This window comes from Sabethes cyaneus, chromosome 3 (assembly GCF_943734655.1).
Source record: "Sabethes cyaneus chromosome 3, idSabCyanKW18_F2, whole genome shotgun sequence".
NCBI lineage: Eukaryota > Metazoa > Arthropoda > Insecta > Diptera > Culicidae > Sabethes > Sabethes cyaneus.
In genome coordinates, this window is record NC_071355.1 from 171,350,124 (window position 1) to 171,371,906 (window position 21,783).

General features: G+C 41.1%; 2 protein-coding genes across 2 annotated transcripts; both read left to right on the forward strand.

Annotated features, from left to right (window-relative positions):
- Window positions 1-1,691: 1,691 nt before the first annotated feature.
- LOC128743495 (zinc finger protein 62 homolog) lies at window positions 1,692-3,391 on the forward strand. Its single transcript, XM_053840091.1, has 3 exons — window positions 1,692-1,887; window positions 1,962-2,914; window positions 3,176-3,391. The coding sequence occupies exons 1-3, from the start codon at window positions 1,774-1,776 to the stop codon at window positions 3,381-3,383; spliced, it is 1,275 nt and encodes a 424-aa protein (XP_053696066.1). The 5' UTR covers window positions 1,692-1,773; the 3' UTR covers window positions 3,384-3,391.
- Window positions 3,392-17,416: 14,025 nt separating this feature from the next.
- LOC128740414 (zinc finger protein 160-like) lies at window positions 17,417-20,828 on the forward strand. The gene is made up of 5 exons (XM_053835953.1): window positions 17,417-17,479; window positions 18,655-18,789; window positions 18,872-19,337; window positions 19,409-19,631; window positions 20,534-20,828. Exons 1-5 carry the CDS (start codon window positions 17,417-17,419, stop codon window positions 20,826-20,828), a joined length of 1,182 nt encoding a protein of 393 aa, XP_053691928.1.
- The last annotated feature ends 955 nt before the right edge of the window (window positions 20,829-21,783 follow it).

The following is a 21,783-nucleotide window of genomic DNA, read 5'->3' on the forward strand; positions in this document are numbered from 1 at the left end:
AAATCTTCCGATTGAGATGCAATAAAGGGAGCCGAAAGCCCTTTGAATCTTTCGTTATTTACCCCTGTCGTTCTCTTCGTACTAACTAATTCGGATACCGCAACATTTTTTACCGCTTTCCGTCCGCTTCTTCCGCTTCTTCCGCCGAGCCACTTTTCCACCTTCTGGCTGAGAATCTCATCGCAATCGCCGTCTGAGTCGTTGCCTGCAGTTTCTTCTACATTCTCTTCTTCGTCCACCTTGATATAGTTTTGCACCAGGCCTGCTTTCGCCGCATCTAAATTTTGCCTTAACTTATTCAGCTTTTTGAAAAACTCCTCTTCCTCCACCAAGCGCCGATTTAGCATTTCCTGTTCTTGCTGTAACTGTAACTGTTTCTCCCTTAGAGCGCGTTCCATGTCGAGCCGTTTCTTACGCAGAATACGCTCGTTTTCCATAGCCTACTCTTTGGCTTCCATCTTTTCCTGCAATTTTGCAAGGGAATTATCGAGTATCGCTGGGGTAAGTCCCGGTGTAGTGGTTAGCATTCACGCCTCTCACGCCGAGGACCCGGGTTCAAATCCCAACCCCGCAGAAGTCATGAACACAATCTGTTAAAGTCACACAATCTGTCATGTCATGACACAATCTGTTAAAGTGACTATAATCTAACAACAAAAAAAATCGCAAAATCTTCTTTCCGTCAGCGGTCTTTTTCGCCGTAGCGATAGCAGCACCTTTCTTCTGCTTTGGTATTTGCAGATAATTGCAGTACTTCAGACAGCTCCACGGATGGTCTTTAATTTTATCGTTTACACTGTTTACACCAGCGCAGCCGAAATGCGCCCACTGGTCGCAAACGTCACACTGCACCATATCGAATGTGTCCACTTCCTGGCACATAATATTGCTAATTGCAAGGAAAATTTTATCATCCAAAGTGCGCAATCGTTCATAAAAGTGCTATTTTGGCTTAAATCGTTTCGGTCTCTTCGGCGCACTTATTGCTTGGAATGTAACGAAAAGTGCGCAGAAGACACCGAAACGATTTAATGCTGGATCGCAGTTTTATGAGCGATTTGGCACTTTGGATGGTACAATTTTCCTTGCAATCAGCAATACAACTGCTGGTCTTCGATTCAGCCATCCTTTGAGGTTGAGTCCAACGGGTAAAATTTTTGATTTTGTTCGCTTCGTTTAAAAACAGTACGAATACATGGGATTCATTAGTTTTGCGTTTATTCGCCTATAGTATTCACCTTTTCGCGCACTTAATGGCGGCTAGTGGGTACAGTTGTCGCCAATGTTTATTTGCTTTTGGGAACTCCGCTCACGTATGCTTGAAAGTTCTACAACAACAGTTAAGGCTGGAAATATCAACTTGACGTGAATAAAGTTTCCAAAGGCATGTTAACGTTCTCCGAAAGTTGTACCCACTATCCGCCATTACGCACGCGAAAAGGTCGATACGGAAAAACTTGCTGGAAAATATTCATAAACTTTCCCCGTAATTTCGACGTAAAAATTATTTTGAGTGTATGGATAGAGTAAGGATAGGGTTACCAGTCCCTTGTTTTTTCGGTTTATTGCTTTGCGTTTCAAAAAGATTGCGTTTGGGCTTTGACTTGACGTTTCGTTTCGTTCTGTTAACTTTGACGGATGCTGACGTCTAATTTAAAACGGCCTCAAAGCTCCTTAAAAAGTGATTTCAAAACAGTAATCGCAAGTTTCCAAACAAGCAATGCAAACAACAAAATATTAATGCTCGATTACTCGGTTATAAACTTGTAAACGATGTCAATCACAGTGGAAAAGATTTGCCGTCTCTGTATGTCCCGGTCAAATATTATTCACACTTTATTGCAAGATAACCTGTTGCAGAAAGTGGCTATTTGTGTTAGTCTGCTGGTAAGTAAAGTTTAAAATTGCTTGGAACATTGACTATCGAATGCAACAACGTAAACGCGTAAGTCTTTCCACAGATAAATCCTGATGATAAAGTTCTCCCGCTAGATATTTGTGCTCTGTGTACGTTGAAAGTGAAGGACTTTTTTGAATTTCGACAAAGCTGCCTAAAGGTGCAACAACTTTTTGAACAAAGCCGTACAAGCGCGCAGGAAGAAACTTCTGTTCCGGTCAAAGCTATAGTACCTAAAGTCGAGAATAGCATACCCTCGACCCAGGCAGAATGCATAGAAATTTCCAGGCTAGAAGTAGAGTTTAACCATCCTGTCGAAGAACAGCAAGACTATGAGCAATTGGATGAGGATGAAATTGCAACAGAATTGGAACAATTGGAGGATGATGTCGAAGATCAACCGGAAGAGATTTTTGACGAGCAGGAGGAAACTATTTTGGACATCGATGAATCAGTATACTCCGATAATGATTGTCAAGATTCCGATTGCAGAAATGATTTTAAAGTTGAAATACTCGAGCTACACGAAGAGGAAATTGCTCCGCAATCTGCTCCAAACATTTCTAAATGTACAAGAGAGTCGCCTGTTCCACTTCTGTATTCAAGAAGTGGTAAAGAAAAGGTAGATGTAGGCACTAAGTTCAATCGTGATAGCATAAAGCAAAAACGAAATACCAAATTAAACACCAAACGAGATGAAAAGGAAATTTATCGGTCACTGCTGAAAAAGTGTGAAACATGCGGCAAATTCGTTGAGCGAAATCGCCTGGAAGGTCATGTCAACCGGCACGCCAACGTCCGACCGTATGAATGCAGTGTGCCTAATTGCGGTATTAAATTTCACTGCAAGATTGCACTTCGGCTACATTCGCAAGGACGTCACAGTGATAAACGATTGCCCTGCGACATCTGTGGAAAAGTATACAGCTCTACTAAGACTCTCTACCATCACAAGAAAGAAACACACTCCGAGAAGAGCTTTAAATGTGATCTTTGTACATTATGTTTTGTTTCGAAGTAAGTTATGGTTAAATCCAATATTTAGGATTAAATATACTGTAGCATTACACGTCGACTTGCGGTCTCAACTCAACAACACTCTAATGAGCGCAGTTCAAACTTATGTATAATGGTTTAACGATATCCAGGTGGTTGAAACTTTGAAACCATTTGAATATCCCTAAGCTATCGCTAGAATTTGCGCATATTTCAACGCGTAACAACACTTTTGATTTTGCATTTTAATTGTAACGTAACATTACTTTATCTTAATTTCAGTTCTCGCTTAAATCGGCACATGATGACCCACAGTGATACATTTGAATTCAAATGTCCCCATTGCCCAAAGGAATTTTACCGTAGCAACAATCTTAAGGTACACCTGAGAAGCCATACGAAGGAGAAACCGTATGCTTGCAGTGCATGTGATAAAGCGTTCGGGTATCAGCGACTTTTAAGAGACCACATTGCTCGACATCACACTTGAAATAGTTTTTATACGCTGTAAAACGTACAAAATAAATTAATATTTAATTGTAATACTACTACTTTATCAGCCGAGAGCCGGGGTGGCTCTTGAATTCCGCCTGATTGTACTCGGTCCTGGGCTACTCGTGGCCAATTCGTTTTGCAAGTCGACTTCAACCTGGTCGAGTCATTTAGCACGTTGGGCCCCTCTATTCCTGGCGCCGGTGGGGTTCTTGAAGAGAACGGATTTTACTGCACAGCTGTCCGTCATTCTTGTGACGTGGCTGGCCCAGTCTATCTCTCCAAGTAGTGCCTCCAACTCGTGGTCCATAAGCCTACGACACTCTCCGCTATCCGTTTGTACTCCTCAAACACCTTTCGTTGGTTCGTAGAGGACTACCGGTCTGAGTAGCTTTTTAATCATCATCAGTTTCGTCTTTGAAGGATCTTACGGAGGAAAAAGTAGCCTCGATTTCCAGCTTGAATGCGTCGTTGAATCTCCTTACACGTATAATTGTGGGCGGTGACCAGAGATCCCAAATATACGAATTCATCAACAGCTTCCACTTCATCGCTGTCAATAGTCACTGTTCGAGAGCCAAACGTTGCTCTCTCTGGAGCCTCTTCTTACAATATATTTGGTTAGCCTCCGTTTTTAGTCTGGCGTAGATTACCTCCACCGTCCCAAGGTTTCTAGTAATGATGCCAAGGTCGCCTGCAAAGGCTAGGAGTTGGCAACTCTTGTCGAAAATCGTATTGTAATACTAATTCCACGTAAAACATGAGTAATCGCACTAGTAACGACTTTGCTGTTTAGAATTTGAAGTTTTATTATAGTTTTGCCAGAAAAATTTCCTGAATTTATCATAGTTCGAAAATTTGTTATTTTCCTCAAAACGGTAACAGTTCTACTTTACCAGTTGGCAATCGCAGTGTCGCTGTTGAATTACTAATCATAACTCCGTAGTGTTTCAACCTGCGCTTCGAGACTATGGCGTGCTCCCCAACTGTAAACACATTTTACTGACAAATCCGATCACTACAGTTATGACTTTCAGCGCGGAATCAATATTGTAAGGAATTTAATCAGCAGCTGCAATGAAGCCGTGCATGGTCCCTTACTTGTCTTCTAAATCGTCGTGCTTCGGTTTTCCTCCGGTTTCTTTATACCTGAACTCCTACCCTCCTTATTGTAGCTCCGCAATGATTGCAATTTACAACGTTTCCATTCCATTATCGATTGCGAAGTGTACAGCGAACATCTTTCATAAAAATAGTGATTTACTTGTGGAGGTTCAGTTATACTTTCCTTCCATCTTCAACAAGCCGCCGCCATTATGAGACGACTGAAAGTGATAGTCGTAGTTCTTCAACTCACGATCATAAACGTGCACTGTTCCTTGAAGGTAGACCCAGAGCCGTAGCGTGACATTGTGGTGCCCTTGGCAGAAACAAAATTTGGCGCTCCCTTGACTCCTAATTCAGTGCTCCTACAAGATTTACAATTTTCCCGTACAATATTTCGCAACACTTAACGAATGTATTGGAAAAAAATGGACTAATTTCTGGTGCGACGCCCTGCCAGGTGGGTTTACAGTCGCTCACCGGAACCTTCCCGATGGCCGACCAAAAGATAGACGTCGGCATATTATTCAACTCTTCCGTGGCCTTAGCGTTCAATTCCTTCTCCGTTATGGTCACGAAATTATTGGCGTAAATGCTCCGTGTTTTTATTAGTAGCAGTTTGGGGAACATCGGGAGAGTTGGTGATCGTCGCCACCACGTTTATCTTCAGCCGGTTCAGCTCCTCTAGTGATTTCTTAGCACGATGGGCCAAGACCAGGGCCGGCCAAATAACTTGGGCGTCATATGAGCGATACCTCTTGATGAAGGCGGCAACTTCCGGTAGGTACTTCGCACTATATCTGCGTATCTCCACGTTCACCGCAAATCCCGAACGAAACAATAACGGCTTGAACATTCCCTTCTCGCTGACGCTTCCGCCCAAAAATGTCCATTTTGGCCCAGTACTTCTTTACCACTTTAGCCGGTTGCTCCGACCTCTGCGCCCTAGACGCGTAATGATGAAACCACCTTGCTCTCGGTCTTCATCTTCTGTTTCCGCCGCACGTTACGGTCGCGTTAAATGTCTATACCTGCTTTTGCCATAGTTTTGCAGCTCCCGGTTGGCTTCGAGGTATGACGCTGGTCTAATAAGCCAGTCGTCGTATGTTCGAATCTCGACTGGGAGAGGCTGTTAGAGTCAATAGGATCGTAGCAACTGGTCCTGCACTCGCAGCTGGCTGCAAAGTCTGTCGTATAAAAACAGAAGGTCAAGTTTCGATAACGGAATGTAGCACCTAGGCTTTGCTTTGCTGCAAATCAACTGGTAACGTGGCATGAAAAATCGCACAGTCCAGCTTTTTAACGGACATTTTGTTGCTAATGCTTTACTGAAATGCAGGCCCTTTCTGGTGCCCCATGAGCTGGCGCTCTTGGCGGGGACCAGTCTAGCCACCCGCGCGCTACGGTCTACCGTAGACCCGACGACGAGAAGGAAGTGTTCTATGCGCGGCTGGAGGCAATGTACGACAGCTGTTCGCCACGGGACATCAAGATCTTCTTCAGAGCATGAACGCCCAGATCGACAAGAAAGTGATGTATAAATCGGTGATTGGACCCCATAACCTGCAGTACACCGACATAAAAGAGAACGGCCAGTGATGGATCAGTTTTGCAACTTACCGAGGCCTGGTGATCAGAAGCATTCTTTCATTCCCCACAAAGATAACCGCAAAGCCACCTGGAAGCCATCTTCCTGATCATCGAACATCAAACCAAGTTGACCCTATGGGGTGCGGATATCGACTAGAATCCTCGGTTAAACATTCGGCAATTTGGCAACCCGCGGTTTGCCGAGAACTACTTGTACGGATTGAATGAAGCTCAAACTTCTTCTGTGGAGCTAGGTGGTTCGACCAACCCTCAAAAACGTATAGAGCGCCCGGCTGTCAATAAAGCCGCAACCGCAGTGCTAGGTGAAGAAACCTCGAGTGCACGAAACGGTTGGTTTGACGGAGAATGCCAAACAATGAAGAAATGGCATTGGCACGAGGGACAAGCTATCTGGCCGAGTATCGACGAGCGCGCGAGTGGCCCACGATCTTGAGGAAAAAGCGCCGGGAGGACAGAGTGAAGAGGAGAACGACAATTCTGGGCTAATGACTCACGCAACTTGTATGAGAAGGTGAACCATCGTAATCTCGTAAACAAAGGATACACACCGAAGCTTTCCACCAGATCTCGCTACACCTGGTCTAACCATCTTGCTCGCTGCGCTCCTGGTCGTCTTGTTCCTACCGCATTTGAGGGTAGTTGTCTGGCATTCTTGACTCATGCCCTGCCTATCGTATCCGTTCAGCTTTAGCCACCCTTTGGATACTGGGTTCGCCATAGAACTGTGCGAGTTCATGGTTCATCCTTCGCCTCCATACCCCGTTCTCCTGTACGCCGCCGAAGATGCCATAAGCGCATAAAGCGGTGTTCACCAGCGTTATGCCGCGAGTCGTCGAGCCGATCATCCCTTTTGTAGATGGGACAAACCACTCCTTCAAATCCATTCCTCCGGTAGCTTGTCCTCTCAAATCTTGGCAATAACCCAGTGTAGTGCCGTTGCCACTGTTTCCCGGCCATGTTTATAAAGCTCTGTCGGTAGACGGTTCTTATCTTACCGGCGGCTTTGTTGGTCTTCAGCAACCTGATTTCTCATTTGACTTCTTGGATATTAGGTGCTGAGACATTACCATCTTCCATTACCACTCTTAATTAGCTTCCGTTCCACTTCCTTCAGCAACTCCGCATTGAGGTGTTCTAATTCTTCACAATCTCTGTCTTCCTTCTAGCGCTTTTTACTTTTCAGGATTGTGGTTAACTGGTTCCTTATAGTCGTCGGTATTCGGCTAAGTTCTTCCTTGGGGCAATGCTCAGATAATTTTTCCAAGCAATTTATTTTCTGTCCACCGCTTGCTGACATTCCCCATCAAACCAGTCATTTTGTATACACCGGTACTGAGGCACTGCGTGGGGCAAACGTGCTTCGGATCACCAGGCCTAGGGAAGCTGCGATGTTCATACATTGTTGGCCGTTATGGTCCGTATTGGTGTGCTGGCTATAACCGGTACATACATTTCTTCCCTACCGATCTAGGCATTCATATCTCCGAAAAAAATGAAAACCATTGAGAAGAAGCAGAAAATACTGAACTGAACAAAAATAACCTGAATGTCGTGATTGTAGAACATCGGCCCCTGAAAGATGAGATTTTTGTGTGTGAGTGTTAAACCGCTTAACGGTCATTCGCCCCAAGGGAGGAGATATTCATCCATCGCATAGAATAAATTAAACAATTTTAAAAATTAACAATTACAAACCGTAAATAAAAATAAATATTTGTTATGAATACTATTATAGGAAAAAAGCCCGTATTAACCGTCTCACAGTCTGAACTGCTCTACGGAACCAACATGTTTGACTTTCATTTCCAAGCCTTTGTTTACCACAATGCTTTTCAATTCAATGTTCTATGCGATGCACAGAGGATTGGTTCATCGCAATAGGGAAGTGAAATGCCCTCGCAAGCTATGTATAATGGCCACTGTCAATAAACCAGGACAACTGCAATAAACATTTTAAATTGATCGTGGCAATGCAAATGAATCGGATAAGCTTCACTGCTATCAGTTGTCCGTACAAAACAAGTCACGTTTTCATCATTTAATCGTTACGACACATGGGCAGGCATACGATAATGAACGATCCAAACTGGTTTCCTCGATGCACCTTCCTTTGCGTGTAATTTTTCTCTTCTTCCCACATTGCTTCCAAAATTGAATCGAATTTAATTTACGGTAAATTTCTTTTCGATAAAATTCGACTAGGAGTTTTAATCTTTTGGATCCCTTTAGTAAGCCATTGGATCAGATGAGAAAATTCAAACCACTCTTCGGTTGCATGACGCTACATGGAAAGCAGCATGAGAAAAACAATGTACGCATTAGGGGGGATAATGATACCTTCCAGCATGGCGCAACCCGCAAATCAAGATCCAATTTCTTCGGCCAACTGTAGAGCTTAAACGACTTAAGTATTATATTTGGATGTAAACAGGCTCACTCGTGAGTAAATGGGATGATGCACCGAGCATGAACTGAATCTGGACAAATAAGCAACAGTGCATCATCTGGGAGAAAGTTTTCCACGGAGTCGAACTTCCTTTGCGCTGATGCTGCTGTTGGCGTAACGTACATGGACGTAAGTAAGTCTCACAAACGTATCAGAACGGATGAACCGGCGCGACAAGCGGCATTTGCCTTAGCCGTACCGATTGCTCTGGTCACTATCGCGGCTGGCAGCAAGCATGCACCGACTAAAGTTGCTCGCGTGCATTTACTAGTAAAAGGAAGCGCTTCGTTGCGTGAACACGTGGTTCGCGAATTTCTTATGCGTAATAAAGGTGTGCTGTGGTCGATACTGCCGTTGGCCTAGTTTTGTCATTCATTCTGTGATTAAGGTGACAAGCGCGTGATTCTTGGAGATACCTGAAAAGTAGGTTCGTCTTTTGTGCCGTCTTTCAGTTCACTGTGTAAATGATAGCAAATTTTCTGCGTTTAGCAAAAGAAAAAAAACTGGTTGGAAAGTGAAAAAATACTGGTTTTAAAGTGAGAAAATACCGCTGGTAGTGGAATCGTGTTTTTCGAGCATTCCGTTAGTGCACTGTTTAAATAGAAGTAGTTTTTTTAAGTAAGTTAAACATTTCCTGGTAACGTTTTCAGTAAGAAGGCGTGAAAGGATAATTGTAACGGTCCACATCCAGAAAAAATAATCAATTATGTTGCAATTTAACCAAAAAAGGAATTAAACAAAGTTGTTAACTGTAGCCAGTGCTGTTAAAAAACCTAAATTATAAAGGGTTTTAGAAGTATACGGCATCGTGTTAATTAAGAGAGGTTGTCCTCTGTCAAGCTAAGCTACAATTAGAGATTAACATTTGTTGAAATGAATCATCTGAGAGTGACGCTTGAACTGGTCGCTGTATTCAAAGTCATTTTAGATACAACTGAGTGTAGAGCTAGAAACTAGCACATTAATGGAAAATTTTTGCAAGTTATTCAATCCGATTAAATTGCAGTTCGTTTCGTCACAAGCAATGCATAAACTACTCAATACAAGGATAGTGTCTGTTTCTGTTAGAAAGTGCTTATTTATTCTTTCAAAAGATGCAGTGAATAATCACGGAATTTCCTTGAATTTGGAACTCGAACCTGCAATTTAAATGGTAAAATGGTAACAAAACCAAATTACTTGCATTAGTACGGTGGTTGGAACTGCAACATTCGAATAAGGCATATGTAAAGGATTTCAGAGAAAAGCTCCTGAATAGTTGATCGACCAAAAACAAATACAAAACGAATTAGAAGCGCACAAGGTAGAACCAATGCATTTTCGAAACCAAGACTTATGTGAAATTACCATAGGAAAAATAAGCCGGTGTACCTAATATGGTGATTACAACTTGAACCTAGAGTCAAAGGTCGATCAAAAGAAATGCAGCACGTGATCTCATGTCATAATGTTTTCATAAAAATCGTTAGTTGTCTCTCATACAGCATACACACAGGTATTCAATTACGCTTGAAATTGCATTGACCTTCTTCCGATAGTGAAGTTTTGAGAAATTATGATTTTGGCAAAAATATAGTCTCTAGGTAACAGCATTTAAATCGTTTTGTTCGGCTTTTTTGAAATGCAAACTTGAGAGATTATATTGAACTATTTGCTCAAGTACCACCAACGGTTGCCCATAAAATGATCATAAAACTTCCACTATCACTTTTTATTAACAATCATTAAAGAAATAATGGGTTAAGGCTCTTCGCTCAGTACATTCAGCGATTGCTTTCGGTATAAACTTAATAGCGAGTGCTGTGTTCATCCGTATGCTTTTGATACATGTTCTATAAAAATGTTCCGATGGTCATTATCTTGAATCATTAAGGTTCAATTATCATCTAAACTGGCAGTAACAAGCATTTACTATCGTAAACTACAATTATCATTTTGCACCTTTACACCTGGCTGGAAAACAGCCGAACGCCGATGAAACTCTATATTGACCATCATAGGGACTTGGAAAATTCAGATTGAAAAAACCAACTGATACATTGTTAATGTTTGTTGTGCTTTTTGATCACGGACTGTTTCGAATCTACTAAATAACACTCGATCGAATCAGCCGATAAGTGATTATGGTGAAATATTAAAGAACACCATGGGCATTCAATCAAAACTACGGTTAAACTGATACTTCGTAATCAAGGCAAAGACGAGTACCAGAGTCAGAAGCATCTTCTATTAAACGATCCTACCACGACAAACAATGGTTAGTTTCAGCTGTGTATAATGGTGTAATCATCATTATCTTAACTATCACTAATAAGCACTTTGCTATCGTGAGCTGTATAATTGGGAGTTGACACTTTTTTACTCGAATTAGTCACCACATTTTTAGTCAATAACCATATAATTCATATCGTGGGTATGAAATGGGGAAGGCAAATGAGGAGCCGTCCAACATAGCTCCAGCCATCCCAAGCCCGTACCTAGCGCCCCCACGTGGCCTTACCCGGTAATGCTCAATTGAGTAGCCAAGCTAAGAGGTGCAATGATGGGTGGTTCCCGGCTGCCTGATCTCAAAACTGCGGGTTTGGGTGACGGCTGAGCCACACGACCTTGTTAGTAGGTAAGCTTAACATAAATTATTTTAATTATATAAGTATCGTTTTAGCTCATGGAGCAAACATCTCCTACTGTACAGTGAAAACTCGGGCCAAAGAAAGTTTAAATAATGCTCATGGACACCAGAAGAAAAATTAAATCAATAATGGAAGCACTCATGTAAACTCAAATGATGCAACTCTATTCCATTCGAAGGACTGCTGGTGAGATTGTTCTATTTTTGTCCTTATATCTTCATATAATGTATATTCATTTAACACATATCTTATTACATTGCCATATACCATCATTATCGTAAAGGGGAAGGAGCATCAGGGTATCGAATGAATCGAAGACTGGATGAGGGATGTGGTAACGAGCCCAAGTCATATAAGGTCGGAGAGGATTTTGACGCGCCCTTCTAGCACACAAATCATCACGCAAGATAAGTTCGCACGGCGAAGTTATATATCTAGAAACCGGAAGTCTATGCTGGAGGGTGTGTCTTATATTCCCGTGGAATCATATAAGCGTCATTGCTTGTAGATCCACCCAACCCCTTTTGGTCCTTCACGAACAGCATTGACATGAAAGTTGCTAGGTAGATAAATTCGATTCTGCAGTAATTCTACTTGCATACAATGGGATGGTGGCTAACCCCATACATACATACATACTTACATAACCATATAATTCATACAGTTTGGTTAGTAAATCTATAACTGTATAACTGGAGGATCCACTTAATTTACAGTAACTCCAGTTTAATGATACCAGTAGGAATACGAGCAACCTTAATTGAGATTGAGTAAGCAACCCTGGTTAAAACCAAGGTCGTACGGTGACAGCGAAAGGAGGCACTCATGCGAATTCCTGGCGTTAGCGCAAGGAATGTCTTCGCTAGCCTTGTGCCTCTATTCTCTTGTTAAGGGAGAATCCTGACGACGGGTCCATTACAACATCCACGAGGCAAACATCGTTTCCGCAATCAAAACAATTCTACGTAAGGGGCGGCTCACGATTGCGTGTAACCTTGAACGACCGGCTAGAAAAATAAACGACAAAGCTAAGATGGCAAGTAATATACCTATATGGATCATCATTTGGCATAGAAGCAGAAAAGAAAATATGGAAATGTAATGGAAGCATGGTACTTGGGTCTGCAGATTGCAGAATTTCATGAGTGAAACTCAACTTGCAAGGGAAGCTGGCCGCCTGGTGCTTGAAATACTGGGGCTGAGCGAGGTCCGCTGGCCGGGAACTGGTCAACACAAGACATCATCCGGGCAAGTCTGGCTCTACTCTAGCATACGAAGCGAAAACATGGGTTAGAAACCTTACAGCAATCCAGTGTTATGCGCCAGCACGTGCTGACGACCTGCAGGAGAAAGAGAGTTTCTGCAGTCAGCTCAACAGCGTGATTGAGAAAATCCCGAAGGGTGACATCAAAATCCACTAGGGCGACTTTAACGCGAAGATTGGCTCAAACAACGCAAACCTTGAACGCGTCATAGAACGCCATGGCTTAGGAGAGATCAGCGAAAACGAGGAGCTATTTACAGCTGTGGTTATAACAACATGGTCATTGGTGGATCGCTCTTTCCCTATAGACCAGCACATAGTCACGTGGGTTTCATGCGATAGCGGAATAGAAAACCAAATCGAATACATCAGCCGAAAATGGCGAAGATGCCTTCTTGATGTACCTAGAGGCCCAAAAAGAATGCTGCGTCAACGCATCCATCAGCGTCAGTTTGACAGTAAACCCACAAAATTGAAAACTTTTAATAACGCTGACGGATGCAGCATTCGGTAAACTTAATAAACGCAGCGCTGATATTGCATCCGACGATCACCTTGTTAACGCTGAGATACGTTTGCGCGTCGCACGTGTGCAACGACGGGAGGAGCAAGCTGAGTGCCGTTACGATGTCCTCCAATTGGAGAATCCTGAAGTGAAAAGGGCCTTTGTCGTACAACTTGAATCCCGAGACTCGAAGTTGCCACCTGGTGGAACCGTCGAAGTGCAATGGACAGGCATCAAGAACGTCTTCATCACAACCAATGACGAAACCGTCGGCAAAGTGCACAACGGGTGGAGGGAGTGAATTTCGGATGAAACTTGGAGGAAGATCGACGAGCGAAGAGAGGCGAAAGCCGGCATTGAGCGAGCGCGAACCAGCTCGTCTAAGACAGCTGCCCGTCAACGAAACGCCAAACTGGAGAGGGATGTTAAACGAGCTTGGGACAAGAGAGGCCGAATCAGGAGAAATCGACGTCGCCAATGGTGATATTCGTTTGTTGTACAATATTTCTCGCCGCCTTAGTGGTGCCAGGATGAATACAAAGATTCCGCTAAAGGACAGAGTTGGTCAGCTACTGACTGACCGTATAGAACAGCTTAAATGATAGACTGAACATTTTGAACATTTTGGCGTATGACGCCAACGGTTCGCCGAATTGATCGCGTCAACTCCGAGGCGCCATTACTGGATGAAATTGAAGCAACCATTGAAAGCATAAAATCCAATAGAGCTCCAGGGATAGACTGTATTTCTGCCGAGATGCTCAAAGCTGACACATCTTGGTCAGCCCAGATGATGTATCAGCTTTTCTGCATTATATGGGAAACCGCCACTTTTCCGATTAACTGGTTGCAGCGAATATTGGTCAGGAGACCTAACTGAATGCGGTAACTGACATGGCATCACGTTGCTCTGTAAGGCTTGTTCGTGACAAAATCTGGACACCTTAATTTTGCAATAAAACAAATTTGCTAGAAGTTTAATCCATGAAACAATTTTATATCATTTATGTGTGTATCGTTAATAATTGAATCGTTTGTTTGAGAAACCCCACAAACGCCATTTTTACGAAAATTGACTTTTTAACAGTTTTAGAATCTTTGACGATATCTATACCTTCCCTCAAAATTCCAGACAAAGTTAGTTCCACGAACCCCTTTTAATTGGGGTTGCAAATATCCGTTTGTTTGAGAAACCCCAAATATCCATGTTTCCGATAATCACCTAGAGCGGCGCTGCGATAGGTACAAAATTATCATTCAATATTTACGTGCAACGTTATAGGCAGTATTTGCAACACAATTCAATAGTATAAAAATTTCTTCGGAATCAAAAAATTACGACTTGGACACGGTCAAAAAGAAGAAACATAGTGTTCGGTGGACTACAGTATACAAGGCGAAAGTTATTAAAAGTAAAAGAACAGTGTATAAAATCGAAAGGAAAGGATGTTTAGCTGAAAAAATGAGAGCTGATCGCAAATGTAGATAAGCTTGGATTAGTTGGTCGACAAGATAAACGTAAATAAACCATTCTTGTAATCTAGATACAGTAAAAAATGTAGCAATCTCGTTCCGGAAATCGACAGACTAAACTATCCATGCGTTTCTCACAAAAGTAGTAACCCACAATTTACTATACAATGTTAATAATAGCACAATATATAAATAAAAGGTTTAACCTTCTATTTATCTTTTTTGTTAGCTCGTTGCTTTTTTAATGCGAGCAATCCGTCGAGCACTCCCGAGTAACTGTAAAATCAATAGTTTATCCGTTCGAAGTAATAAAGGTGCTGTTCATGTATCTCCATTTCATTTTGGTATAACGTAAGTTGAGAACAGACCCTTATTCTCAGATTCTGCTCCATAATCATAGTACGGTTGTTATCCAAGATTTAAATTTCTGGTTATAATATCTTTAATTTACTACTAGCAAAGTATCAAGGGATTCTATTCGATATGAATTCGTGTTACTCTTGACCATTTATGCAATTCAAAAATCGCTGTTATTCCATTTACCTTTTATTTTTCAATAGGTAAATGCAAACTATGATAAAAATTTCGATTAAAAAAGTACAAAACTTTTTCTAAAACTTGTATTATTCTACATTAAAATCTTTAATAAATAATATTTGGCGCCCGTCCCCCTTCTTCTTCTTCTTAGCGGTACGTACTAATTTAACATCCCCAGTGTCATATGGTAGCAAATAACATACTATGAACATCGATAGATCACAAGTTTAAATAAAAACGGCCTAAAACTACTTAAGTGCACCGTCAATTTCTCGTTTGTTTGAGAAACCCAAGGAGAAACCCCAAATATCCATCAACTTTAAAGCCTTGTAATTTTAGCTAGAATCATTATTTTGATAAAAAGATAAGTCTACATAATGTATTTTAAATACTATCATAGAACCTCATACCAAAAAATATAAGGATTGGTTCAAAATTTTGAGAAAATCAGTTTTTTGTTGTTTTCCAACAATAGTGTCGAGTGGTCTTGTAGGGTTTCTCAAACAAACGATTCAATTATCAAACAAATTAACATTACTTATTTGGTCTGCAGGAAAAATTGGTGAACTTTGGAGTTTACCCTTGCCATGAGGGTCAGCGCAGACTTGTTGGCAACCAATTTAGCTGCGTTGGTCCAAGATTTTCGAAATTTATCTATAGTTGTTGCTTGTTGTTTGTGCTGGGACACACCTCTCTTCACTAAAGCCCAATACCGCTCGCTGGGGCGTAACTCTGGACAGTTAGGTGGATTCGCCTCCTTTGGTACAATATAGACTCCATTAGCATCATACCATTCCAAAACATCTTTGGCGTAGTGACAGGATACCAAATCAGGCCAAAACAGCAAGGGTACATCATGGCTGTGTAGGAGCAGTAACAATCGTTTCTGCAGGCATTCTTCACGGTATATTTCCTTGTTAAGCGTTCCCGTAGTGATGTAACTTTTGCTTGCTCGACCACAGCTGCATATGGCCTGCCATACTATATATTTTTTGGGGAATTTTGCTTTCTTTTTTGTCCTAAAATGCTCTGCAACGCCATTCCGTTTCATGGCAGTGTAAAAAGACATACCAGGAAGCTGTTTAAAGTCTTCTAGGACATACGTTTCATCGTCCATTATAACGCATGGAAACTTCGTTAAATATTCGCGATAAAGCTTACGAGCGCGTGTTTTGGCCGTCGTATTTTGCTTATCATTACGGTTTGGCACAGTCCTCACCTTGAAAGACTTCATGCCTTGTCGTTGCTTAGAAGTGTGCACGAATGTTGGCGACATTTTTATTTTACGAGCAATGGTACGTACAGAAAGATCTGGTCTCCTCCGTAATATTTGTTTTATAGTACCTTCGCATCCTTGTGGTGGTTCCTCAGATCCGTTTTTGTTCCACTTCCCTTCTTCCTAACTGTTGTCAAGCGAGTATCGAACGATTTTAAAACACTGTGAACAGTGCTTGGAGGAAATCCAAGCTTTTTGCAAGTTTTCTTACAAAAGATCCGGATTTCCATTGTGACCGCACACAATTGCTTTTCGCACCTGCTCTTCTTTCGACGCCATTTTACGCTGAGCGCTTGTAATATAAACAAGTGTTATATTTTCAGAAAGAACAAACATACGTCTACCACTCTGCAAAATATTTCACTCATTGTTAATGTATTTCCAAAGCTGTGTGTGTTTAGGGGTGTCCAAATTTTGTCGCAAACAAACCTTATCCGGATCCAGGAGAAGATCGACGATACTCTCCAGCGGCAGCAAGCTGGATTCCGTGCTATCCGATCAAGTGTAGACCATATCATAACGCTCCGCATTATATTGGAGCAGATCAACGAATTCCAGGACTCTCTTACTGGTGTTCGTTGACTTTGAAAAAGCGTTCGATCGACTCAATCATGGAAATATGTAGGGCGCACTTAGGGGTAGAGGAGTTCTAGATAAGCTAGTCCATTTCATCAAGGCTCAGTACGAGGCTTTCTCGTGCAAGGTTTTACACGACGGCGTCTTGTACGATCCAATAAGGGTTACTGCTGGCGCGGGACAGGGTTGCATTTTATCACCGCTTATGTTTCTCATCGAGTCATCGTTATGGATGAGATATTATTTGGAGCAATTGGCAGTAGACCAAATTGCCCCGAGATTGCCTCGGAATCGTCTAACGATGGAGCAGCTAAATGACCTAGACCTAGTCGACGACATTGTCTTGCTCGCACAATGACGAAATGATATGCAGAGCAAGTTAAATGATCTCTCCGGCAATAGGTCTCACAGTCAATGTAGCACAAACTAAGTCTACGGTAGTGAACACTGACAATCCCACCAACTTCACAGTAGCGGGACAGAAAGAATCAACTATTTATGGCATATTATTGGGTAATTTTCAGGATTTGGGTAGAGACAAACTACCAAAGGAAGGCGTGGTTTGTCCCATCTATAAAAAGGACGATCGGCTTGATTGCTCTAATTACCATGACATTATCAACGCTGGTGTTCTCTCAAACCATGTGTCATCCTCCAATAGCAAGAGAATTCGTAGGACAGTATCAGTCGGGCTTAACGGTTGCATGCGCTTTTTTTATAAAGATTCAAACTTACGACCACTTGCATGTCAAAGTAGATTAGGTAACTTTGCATGCTACCATGCAACCATGCAACCCATGCCACCACGAATCAGATTTTCACAGTCCAACAAATTCTTCAAAACTGTCAGAGGTTCAATGTGCTCGTTCAACTACATATTTTCGTTGGTTTCAATGCAGCATATGATATACATGATATCCCAAGGAACATATTTGTTGTATAGCAGCTTGCTTAATTGGTGTTAGCTGTACAATAGTTGAATAAGCTACTTTTAAACAAAAATGTTTCTTGGGATAGCAAACAGCGGAGAATGCGTTTTCAGAAACTGAAGCTGATCAAAGAAAACATAAAATATCACTGTCACGTGTCCATTTTGGGGGATTACCTACAAATGGCCGAAACACAAATAGCCGAAATAACAAATGGCATAATATATCTAATGGCCGATTCACGAACGATCGAATCACCAAAGCCTGAAACACGAATGGCAGAACAACATATTCGGCCGAAAATAATCACAGCCTTCAGCCTGCACTAATGTTGGATATGTGCTGTCCTTACTCGCTGCCACTCGTCCGGACTTAACTAAGGAATAATCCCTACTAGTCAGTAAACCTAGGCTAGTGACTCGGCCATTTGTGTTTCGGCCATTCGGTACCAGCCCCATTTTGGGGGCACTTTTGAATCTCTTGGAATTACGCAGAATTACGTTGGGTTTGAGTCGGTTCGTTTCCTAATGGGAGTATCCCGAACTACTCGGACTCAACTGTAACAACTGCAGGACAATATTATCTACTGGAGGTCGACCTATTCTATTATGTGTGTTTATTACCTATTAACTGTTTTTATGACAAAAGTGAACGTATAGTTTGGCTTTGTAATTGAATAATCAGGCATTCCAATTACTATCAAATAGTTTATGTTTAGTTATGCAGCATAATTACACCAGCAGCATTTTAGTCCTCTGATTTTATAACATTTGAATTATTTTTCTTTGTGCAATACGAGAAGGCAAGCTTAGGATGCTGCCATTGAACGGACCAATTGACCAATCATTATGAATTTGTTGTCACTCATTAGCATTATGTATGCAAATATGTATGTAGTAACGATTTTATTTGCCTCAGGAAACCACCAAATTGAGAAAATTACATGCAACTATGGATGCTATTTGTCGGTTGTGTATGGAAGTTAGCAATCTCAACCAAACCATTGCTGATCAAACGGTTTTAACGATGGTGGAAAATTGCGTACAAATCAAGGTTAGTAATTTTTCTTCAATTACACATTGTTCATATAGGAATATGTGTACAACATAAATTGCTCGAATGATTTCCCTAACAGTTTGATATCGCCAACGACTTGCTACCATTGGAAATATGTGACGACTGTTACTATACGATAAAAGACTTTTCGGAGTTCAAAGAAAACTGTCACAACATACAGGATATGCTGCGCAGAGAAATTGAAGAAAGTGGCCGCGAGGACGATCTGGACAGCAACTCTGTGCTCGATCTGTTTGACGGAGAAATTCGATACTCCGACGTGGAGTACATCGACGAAAACTTGTTCGATGATATAAGCACAGATGATTTATTTAACGATATTCTAAACAACAATGAACCACAGGAAGAAAAAGTAGACGATTTGCCATCACCAATTGATTCACCGGAGTGCTCTAGAGACGAGAAGAAAAAAAGAGTTAAACGAAGCTATAAGGACGAATACACGGGAGCACTAGTTACATGTGAAATTTGCGGAAAAATGGTACACAAGACCCTAATTCCAGGTCATTTGAATATGCATAAAGGTTCGTGTTACCGTATCTGTTAATTAATGTGTTTATTTCAAGCATCACGTAGTGATCTGTTTAATTACTAGGTATAAAACCGTATGTATGCCCTAGGGACGGATGCAAGTCATCGTTTCACTGCAAGCATAAACTCAAACGTCACATCGGTTACAAACATTCCGATGGAAATTACCCCTGCGATAAATGTGATAAAGTGCTAAATTCAGGACTAGCTCTCTACCACCATAAATTCGCGACTCACCAGGAACGCAATAAGACTTGTCAAGACTGTGGCAAACAATTTCGAACCACGTAAGTTACAAAATCTACGAAAAATATATTAATCGCAAAACCGTACAACTCTTAAACTTAGTTTGTCCATTATTTCAATTATTGAGAATACAGTTTAAACCATTTACAAAATAAGTCATTTTGCTTTTTATTATAGTGTAAATTTTCGTTTTCTTTATTTACTACTTAGCTACTAAAAAAAACTCACACAGTCTGTGTTTTGTACTAAATTAAATGACTGGCTCTTTCTATATTGAGCATCTTAGTAGTTTTGTATATTGAGCAATACGAAGCTAGGTATTTATTGACTTTGGTATCATGTTCATAAATAAGATTTGATGATAGAACTTAACCCACCTCAAATTGGGTATGTCTTCTGTTTTAAACTCTCTTGGGCTTGTGAGTTGCCTCTACTCCATAGCCAAATTTTACAATTTTGTGTTTAGATATGCAGAAGGCTGAGTAAATATTTTATACCCTGGAAGCTTCAAATCTTGAACTAATTGGATCCTGTGAAGCTGTTGGTCAAAAGCTTCGTGCAAAATTTTTCACGTGATGAATGTACTAAGCCCAAGTTGTAGAGATTATTGATGAATTGACGAATTTGTATCTTCAGTTACACTAAAATATACTAATAAACCCATTTTTTTGTTCGTTTAACTTCTCATGGCCCAGTGCAATAAATTAGGTGCAAGATTTCTTGCGTGTACGATGAATCAAATAAACGATTCTTCCGATTAATTCTCAGATAATTTTTATATAATTGTAAGTATCATGTGAGCGATGAAATGATCGATCTTAGAATAAAAATGAAGAACGATCATTCAAAATGTGCTTTTTATTATGGGTGAATGCCATACTTTGCGATTTACTGTAACTTTGATGTGTACTTCAATAAATTCTATTAACTTTCCCTTTTGCAGCCACGGCTTGAACCGCCACATGCTAATACACAATAAGGATCCAAAATTTAAATGTTCCTATTGTGCGATGGCGTTCCAGCGGGAGACAACCCTTGAAATGCATCTCCGCACGCACACAAAAGAACGGCCCTACGTCTGTATTAAGTGTAGCGCTGACTACAGCCATCGAAGACTGCTGGAGAATCACGTCAAACGGAAGCATCCTGAGACACCTATTGTGCTGCGGCCTGCGGAAAGTGCAATCGGCGAGAATGAAGTACAAGAACAAGAGACAAGTGCAGTGTGCGTACAATGACAAGACTTAAATCGAAGACTACAGTCTGACGAACAGAAAGTATAACCACAGACTAACAGACAGTCTGTGGTATAACCCTAAGTTGGTCAACCAAGAATTTATTGTATTTCGAACATTTCGGTCAATCGGGGATGAATTTCTTAAGTTGAAAATTAGGTCGATACAAGGGAACTGATTCATACCACCTCAATTTTCTCAGTTTGCGGAGTTAGCGCAACTCTTGTGGTCTTCCAGGATGGAGTATAAAGAAACCGGTCATCGATGCATGGAATTGCAAAAAATATAGAAGGGGGTGCTATGGAAATAAAACTACAACATAGTTGTCATCTATTATGCATGATGTTTTGAACCTTCGTATAGCACATCGCGAGTCTTCTTAATTTCGTTCGAGCTTCGAAAAATTCATAAGAAACCATTTGTTTTATGAACAACTTTGATTACTTATTTGGTTATGAGTGAGTAGTGAAGTTTATAATATTCAGCCTTATTCTTGTTTTCGTTCGAATGACATTCGTTCGAAAGTTATGCCGATTCGTATTTTTGTCTTCGTTCGAATCAATTCGAACGTTCGAACGCCCCTTCCTTTTGTTCATTCGAATATGAGAATAGTGCTTCCCGCTTCGTTCGAAACAAACTATTCGTACGAATGCAGGATACGGCCGTAAACAAGAATAAAGGTGATTACTTGTAGGACTAGCATAAAAAATGTAAAAAAGTGCTTGAGACAGTTTCTAAAAAATACGGATAAAATGCGGAAATTGCGCACAAAAAATCACCAATGTAGTTAAGGCTCAGTCGTCCCTTTATGCTCAAATATATTGTATACTAAGTAGTTTGTGATTTACGTTTTTAGCGAAGCATATAGAAATCTTTGACTAAAAAATTGACCATGTCCGAAATATAAAGTACATGATTTTTATTATTTTATGGCGATTTTAGTTGCAATGCTATTCAT